The 8,303-nt window shown below is 48.7% G+C and overlaps 1 protein-coding gene across 5 annotated transcripts in view; it reads right to left on the bottom strand.

The window, feature by feature from the left end:
- Nucleotides 1-845: 845 nt before the first annotated feature.
- Nucleotides 846-8,303, bottom strand: part of BRCA2 (BRCA2 DNA repair associated) — a 58,530-nt gene continuing 51,072 nt past the window's right edge. For 4 of the 5 annotated variants that reach the window (XM_061565497.1, XM_061565499.1, XM_061565498.1 and 1 more), the window contains 4 exons: nt 7,204-7,342; nt 6,306-6,577; nt 4,363-4,548; nt 846-2,860 (listed from right to left, as the gene is read on the bottom strand). In XM_061565497.1, coding sequence (XP_061421481.1) covers nt 2,300-2,860; nt 4,363-4,548; nt 6,306-6,577; nt 7,204-7,342 — 1,158 coding nt within the window. In that variant the 3' untranslated portion in view covers nt 846-2,299. Of the gene's footprint in view, nt 2,861-4,361; nt 4,549-6,305; nt 6,578-7,203; nt 7,343-8,303 lie in introns of those variants that run through there. The other variant, XM_061565501.1, reaches the window with a different exon arrangement.

Here is an 8,303-nt window from a genome sequence, read left to right as displayed (position 1 = left end):
GGCCCAAGTGATATCAAGTCACCAAGGAGGGTCCACATGAGTTATGGGGAGACAGAAAACCTCGAACTTGCCCCACAACCTTCCCAGTCAGGTCAATCCCACACCGTTGTCAATAACACATCAGCCAGTGATCCATTATACTTGTGTCAGCGAGCACAATTGACTAATCATCCCATGGACATTCCTCAACACAAGCCAATCGCTAAAAGCACATGCATTTTCATTGGTATTGACCAAATATCCCATTGCTGAAATATTACCTGCAAATTACTCAATTGGGTTTACTCATGGAAACATCGTCCCCCACTACCTGTGGCACCTTGAGACATTGTGAACGGTGTCGAATACGCGCAAAATGTTATTGCAAAAACTTGGCAGGACCAAAGTTTAAAAGTCTCGACTCGGGCTTCCCTGAGTAAACAAGTGTAATACGAGAGTTCACCGGCGGTCGCCGGTCAGTGGGATAGGCTCCGCCATCAGCCAATCAGATGGATGGGGCGGAGCTCAAGGGTTCTTGTGGGTAACCATCCAGAAGGTTCGTGAGGGGGCGTGGCTATAGGCGGGGCTTGGTGACGTGGATGAAGGGTTATAAGGGGAAGCAGGAAGCAAGCTCGGGGTCAGTGTGTAAAGTCTGGAGGAAAGTCCACGTCTGGCGCCTCAGGCACGCCAGCGGCCACGTGTCGGGCCAGAGGCTGTCTCCTTGCGCGTCGTCTGCCAGCGGGAGCGTGAGCGAACTGCGCGGAGCGACAACATCTAACGCGCGGAACGAGAGTGGAGCGGTGTCGATGTGAAGAGAACGCAGAGCTGTCCAGCCAACCAGAAATAAAAAATACACGAACTACAGATCGTCGTTGAAGTGCTTTATTACACAAGGGTAATAATAACTGGCACTCTAACCTCAAACAGCGCAGAAAAACTAACAGTTTCTGTAACGAGGACTAATGTTTGTAATATAATGCCTCTAACATGTATGTTGAACTTCTTTCGCACGGTACGTAGCCAACCGACCTTTGACAGTTGAAAGCATGAAACAATTATACAAGCGATATGTAGTGAGTGGTCAATCGCTGTCTCGCACTGGGCACGGCGGTAAGCCTCGGCGTGTAACCCACATCGTAAGTTTCCGCTGTCGCTGCTGCTGTGTACACACGGAGAGAGAACGGTGTCCTTAACACCACTCGATGTGCTTCTGCGGCCGTCTGGAACGCTCTCCTGATAGGAAACCACTGGAGCTATCCACTTAAATCCAGACTGAAAACTAATTTCTTTATAATTGCTTTTTGTGTTAAATTTGTTCTTCGCTCGCACCTCCGATGCCCATGATTGGCTACATACTTTGGGAAATAAGTTCAACATACATCCACTCGGGTGCTCCCCACCCGCCACCCTTGCTATGATGAAACTTGTTTATTCAGAAAAGCCAGAAAGAGTCTCAAGAGTTTTTCAGGAAGTTCCTGCCAAATGTTCACACTTGGCGATGAAGTTTGTGTGCCACACCAATTAATTAATTATTTTAAAGGTTAAATGTTGCATTATGTTTTGGCCAATACCGGTAAATTTTTTACGTCATTTTGGATGTAGCTATGGGAGGAAACTGGCAGAAATCCCTTGCAGAACAGGGGGAGAGAACATACAAACTCCACACGGAAAGACACCCGAGTCAGGAATCAAACTCGGGCTCTTCTTGCTTTGAGGCACAAGCGTTACCACTGCGCCACCCTGCCCGCCCTTGTAAACATAGTAACACTCGTAATGCCGTACACTCAGGGGGCAGCGGTAACTCAGGCCACATGTTTGAAGGCCACATTTCACAAGATGTTTTCTTTAATTAACAAAGCTTCACACGGATGTCACTCACAACCCACGAGTTGCATTTTTCTTTCAGCCAAAAATACAGGCATATGTATATGAAATACCAAATGCCAACGTCTGGTATTAACCTTTTTTTAATTATAGTATCTCTTAAATCTAAGTTTATCAACAACAATGAAACTGAATGTTGATTTGATTGAGGTTACGCCAGGTTGTATTGTCTCAGATTTTCCTGCAAGCAGACTGCTTTCTCATGACACACAGTGAGTGGGCACGCTGCGATTCAGTAGAATGGGGAAGCAGCGAGCGGTGCTTGCATTGACCGCGCAGAAGATTCCTAGCTTTGCTCGGGATCAGTCTCTTTCATCCATGGCCGGCGCACTTCGGGTCCACACAGTGACACACCCCCCCCCCCCCCCACCTTGTCCAAGGCCCCACGGCCCAACAGGCCGCACGCAGCCGCGCGGGGGGGACACCCTGTGCGTGCTCACGCCGTGTGGGCCATATTGGGCGGCACGGACCCAGGGGCTGTCGCGCCACTCGGGGCTGGGACGCGCTGCCCGCCACTTGTGCCCGAAATGGCCGCAGCTTCCTCTCTGCCGGCTGCCGCATCCAAAGAGGCGTCGTTTTCCTGAACTGCAGACTTGTAAGGGACGCAAACATCGCCTTGTGTTTGTTTATGCAAAAGAGCCTGAGTGTCGATCATCATGAAATCTTCATCCGCAACAGAATCTTTTGGGAATTCATCTTCACAATGCACAGAAGAGGACTGGTTTGTGGGCGTGCTGACAGGTGGGGTGTGAGGCCTTGGTGAGGCTGCGTGCGGCTTTATATGCAAGATGGTGGGTGGATTAGCCTGTGGGCTGGCGTGTGGACTGGCATGTGGGTTGGCGTGTGATGGCCCGATGCTGCTTTCACAGTCGCCACGTACGTAGCGTGGCGCACGGAAGGCTCTCCGGGCCACTGGCGTGGAGGTCGCGACGAGGGGAGACACGGGCGGAGGTGAATGGATTCCGTTCAGGTAGCTCAGGCTCCTCTTTCTTTTTTCCTGAGCAAGATCATTAAAACAGTCGCGACTCATCAATGTGGCACAATGGTAACACTCGTGCCTCACAGCTAGAAGGACCTGAGTTCCTATCTGTGTGCAGTATGTTCTCCACCTGTTCTGCGTGGGTTTCCTCTGGATTTTCTGATGTCCTCCCATAGATAAAACATAAATAAACCACAGAATGTAACCGGTATTGGCCAAACATTCCAATGCTGAAAAATGAACTGCAAACTACTACATTGGAAATTACACTCTTTGGTTCTTTCGGTAAAGTCACGTAGAAAATAAAATCAAATAATAATAGAATACGACGTTTCGATTGCAATACAAGCAACCATCATCAGGTAAGAATTAATGATAAAAAACAGACACGGAAACAACATCGGCAGACACACATGCAAAGAGAGGCACACAGAAAGACGATCTGAGAGAGACACACCAAGACAAACAGAAGGACCTCAAATCTGTGCCGAGGCCTTACTAGAGAGAGGGGGGAGGGGCCGGGGCAGAGAGAGGACTGGGGAGGTGGACAGACGAGGGGACCAGCGGACAGACGAGGGGACAAGGAGGGAGCAGCGTGGAATTCTGGACCACAGTGGCCGGAGAAGAGATAATGGTTTAGAGCAAGAAAATCGAAAGTTTGAGAAAGCAAATTTAGTAAAATTAAGAAGTGTAATGCAATGCAATGCAGAGAGTCGGCTAACACACAGTTAACGCATAGCCTAGTTGATTAACGTTCTCCCAAAGATTGCTAAATTAGAAGTAAAATGTGAGTTGTGAGAGGTGGTTCAAACTAAATTCTCCTTTCTTGTCTGTTCCACACTTAAATTCTAATTTAGCAATCTTTGGAAGAACGTTAATAAACCAGACTATGCGTTAACTGTGTGTTAACCGACCCTCTGTGTTGCAATGCATTACACTTCTTAATTTTATTCAATTTGCTTTCTCAAACTTTCGATTTTCTTGCTCTAAACCATTATCTTTTCTCCGGCCACTGTGGTCCGGAATTCCACGCTGCTCCCTCCTTGTCCCCTCGTTTGTCCGCTGGTCCCCTCGTCTGTCCGCCTCCCCAGTCCTCTCTCTGCCCCGGCCCCTCCTCCCCTCTCTCTATTTAAGACCTCGGCACAGATTCGTTGTCCTTCTGTTTGTCTTGGTGTCTGTCTCGCTCGGTGTGTCTTTGTGTGCGTCTCTCTCTGCATGTGTGTCTGCCTATGTTGTGTCCGTGTCTGTGTTTTAACATTCATTCTTACCTGATGATGGTTGCTTGTGTTGTAATCAAACGTCGTACTCTATTATTTGATTTTATTTTCTACGTGACTTTACCGAAAGAACCAAAGAGTAATTCCTTCAGTCACAAAAGCTTCGAATCGAGTTTGGTGTTACACAATGCAGCAGCAGCATCACCCCCCTGCTGCAACAAACACTTTGTAGAACCCTCAGCGAGGCTCTCGTGGGTAAACTCGTTGTTACATTATTACTCGTGTAGAGGGCGCAGGGCCTACCAGGTTGATGGAGGCTGGGCTGATGGAGGTTGGGCTGGCTCTGGCGGCCGCGGTGCTGCTGCCGCTGCGCTGCAAACCACCGCCGCTGCGCTGCAAACGGCCGCCACTGCTGGGGCTCGGTTCCTCCAGCTGTGCTCCAGGCCCCAGAAGCTTCTCCTCTACCTCCTGAACAAAGCTCTTCACATCCTGTATGGACATGGCGTGACACAGAGCGGACACCGTGGGATGCAGCGTAACGCAGTGTGGACACAGCATGACACGGAGCGGACGCAGTGTGACAGTGAGGACACAGCGAGGACACAGCGTGTGACACAGCGAGGACACAGCAAATAAAGTGACATTGGTCGCTCTGATGTTAGACGGTGTGGGCACTTCCGGATACTGCAGCAACTTCAGCAGAGAGGTGATGCGTCTTTATTTGCATCAGAATCACCTGTTGTTATCTATATTCGGTATCATTACATTGCACCCATTGGCTCATAGGTAAATCAAAGTCCAAGCGATTTCCTGCTCAAATGAGCATTGACGCGGTGCTCATCTGTTTACAGCCTTGAGGCAGTGGTGGAAATTCCACATGCCGATGGCAGGAATGAGTTTACGTATACGACAACCACTTGAATTCCCCACAGACCAATATAATTGTATCAACCCAGTAGGCACGAATGGCTGAGCCGACCTACCCCGCAGGAGTCAGACTCGTGAGCCACCCGCCCGCTGCCGAGCGGAGCAAGATGTTATCTACCTCGCCTGGTATACAGGAGGTCGTGGGTTCTATGGCGACACCGACTCTTACTGTATATTTGGAGTTTGCATGTTCTCTTTGTGGTCACGTGCCTTTTTTCCCAAGACATCTGGTTTTCCCTCCACATTTAGAAGTAACGTGCTTTTAGAGTATTTGGCTGAAATAAATGTCTACATGATAAGCCGCTTCGTTGAGCTATCGTTTGTGGCCAGCTCGCTTCTGATAAAGAGCTGGTAAAATAAAAAAAAACGTTTAGAATTTCTCCACAACTCTGGATGTCACCTGATGAAACTGGTTGTAATTGCTGGCGAAACGTCGCAGTACTAGAATTGTAAATGTTGGAGGTTTACTCTCCAACAAACCGATGTGCTGAACTAGTCACTAATTGGCATGTTTTAATCTTGATTTGAAGCTTTCGTGACTGCAGGAATCCATACTCTGTAGTTCTTTCGGTAAAGTCACGTAGGTAGAAAAATGAAATAAAACTAAAAAATATATCACGACGTTTCGATCGCAACACAAGCGGTCGTCTTCAGGCGTAAAAAATAATCCAGCAGTGTAAAACTGCTGAACCAACGAGAGAGCTGTTACAACAAGAGGTTATTTATGTGGCGATGGGCAATCAAGGTGCCTCTGCATTAACGGGCTGGGGTCTCACTAACACGGCCACCTCTGCTCCCTTAACCTCGATTTATCGATGGTTCTGGCTGTGTGATGGGCTTTGTCTCTCACTGGCGTGACCACAGTTGCGGTTGTTCTCTTGCGTGAACGCGCTTGCCTCTCACAGCGCAGTTGGCAGCGCCACAGCTTGTGTTACACATAGACATGACATTAACTTGCTAATCCCCCTAATCTCCCTGCCTAATCTCTCCCCAAACATAGTGCTAATCTCCCATTAACACTGCTGTTGTGCGCATATGCGGTGACGATACTCTTATGCGCACCAGAAGCTCATTTCATGCTAATCTCTCTCCCTAATCTCTGTCTCCATAATCTCCGCCATGAACACAACTGATATGCTTGCGTCCGGGGATGGCATGTTTTGTTTACGTGACAAACCTTACTAATTGGCTGCGTCGGCTGGTGGTGGCTTTAACGACACTTTTATGTTTACGCGATCTAACCCAAAAACATCTCTTATGGAGTTTATAGTTTAGTTGAGTACGCCTCACGCCGGTACGCCACCCTCGCGCCGCTTTACCGGAACGGCGGCTCTCAGGGCGGAATGTCTGTGGCGCAGATGCTGCTCCTTGGGGTTGAGGGAGAAGCTGGAGAGCTCCCCGGCAAACAGCATGGGGGTGGCGGTGCCAGCGTGTGGCGCTCCCGCCGGCCGCCACTGCAGGTTGGTGATGGCGAGGATAGCCTGCGGGCGCACCAGCTCCTCGGCCGCAGCCACGGCCAGGCCGCCCCAGATGCGCACGTTCGCCAGCCGCCGGCCCTCGTCGGCCAGGACCACAGTCTGAGTTCCTCCCCCTGCCGGAGCCGGCCATGAGGAGCAACGGTGGAATCAACAAACACCAAACGCTGCCTGTTAGTAACAGTAATCATCCGGACTCAAAATCTAAACGAAACTTTTTCTATTTTACCAGCTAAGGCCCAATGAGCTATGCAGCTCTTTTTCAAAAGAGACTTGGCCACAAATGATAGCTCAACGAAGTGGCTTAAATTTAGCAATCTTTGGAAGAACATAATCAACCAAGTAGGGTGTTGACTGTTATGTTAGCCGACTCTCCGTGTTGTATCGCATTATATTTCTAAGTTTACGAGGTTTGTTTTCTCTTTCATTTGTACCTGATGATGATTGCTTGTGGTGCAATCGAAACGTCGTATGCTATTATTTAATTCAATTTCTTTCTACGTGACTTTACCGAAAGAACCAAAGAGTAATTCCTGCAGTCACGAAAGCTCCAAATCAAGCATTAGAATGATTTGCTTACAAACAAGCTCTACATGCCATTAGAACTGCAACAACAGATGAAAATGTGTTTTTAGATGCCCTCTGCGTGTACCTGAATCGTTTGTTCAATAAATACTTTTGGAGAAATGTTTGAAAGTGTTTTAAAACTTCGCACAGGGCATGGAGGTGCGTGTGCGCGTACCTGCCAAGCTTTGTATGGAGATGACGATGCCGACAACGTCTAGCTCCGAGTATGGGGGCCAGAAGTCGGGCAATGACAAATCGAAGAAGGCCACAGCCTGCCTTGGCTGGTAGATGGTGCCTATCAGCGCCTCTGAAGCCTGGGCCACGGCGATGGAAGGATGGAATGCATTAAATTACAAATCACCTCACAGTTTTTTTATTTTCCTTTGTCTCTTTTCCAAACAACTGTGGTCATGGCCCCACGTCACAAGACGAAGGAACGTCCATTCAGAGAAAACACCCAACAAAACAAAATCTTATCGCTACACTCGTTTACTCAGGAAAGCCTCACCTAGGCCAAATACTCTCATTGAGGAGGGTCCTCCCAGCGGAGGATGACGATGGCCGTTTCCCAATCAAGTAACGTGCGAGTCGATTTTGACCTGTAGGTACGTACGTCGCGCTGTACGTAGCCAACCGTGCTAATGGCAGGTGCGGGAGAAAAGACTTGTTGGAATGACACCACGGGATAGTAAATGCCCACTGCGAGTGAAGCAGACAAGAGTGGCAAGGCATTTTATGGTTACTATAACCGCAGTAAAAACCAGGGTGGTCGCCGGATTGGAACCACAAACCCCTGTGTCACGGCCCCGGTTCAATGCCGACTGCTTCTCAAGCATTAAGCGATGCAAAAGTAGCCAAACAGATTGCACTGGACAGAAATCTAAGCACTTGGATTATGTTTGATGCGATGATGATCACACGGTTTGGGAAAACTATACTAACTTTTTTTTTATTTACCAGGTCAGGCCCACTAAGCTATATAGCTCTTTTTCGAATACGACCTGGCCACAAATGATAGCCCAAAGAAGTGGATAATCACGTGGAAATGTATAGCAAGGCAAATACTCTAAACGCATGTTTCTAAATGTAGAGGGAAAAACCGGAGGATTCAGAGAAAAATCCACACGACCATTGGGTTAGAGAGAGAGAGAGACGCCGCAAACTCCAAATATACAGGAGGCATCAGGGTCGGGATCGAATCCACGACCTCCTGCAAAGCAGGTGAGGTAGTAAACATCTCGCCACCGTGGCACCCCCACGCCTCAAAAGTCATCT

This window comes from Lethenteron reissneri, chromosome 35 (genome assembly GCF_015708825.2).
Source record: "Lethenteron reissneri isolate LAM-NWPU_2019-01 chromosome 35, ASM1570882v1, whole genome shotgun sequence".
NCBI lineage: Eukaryota > Metazoa > Chordata > Hyperoartia > Petromyzontiformes > Petromyzontidae > Lethenteron > Lethenteron reissneri.
Note: the sequence above shows the minus strand (reverse complement) of the source record. Positions and strands in the feature narration are given on the sequence as shown.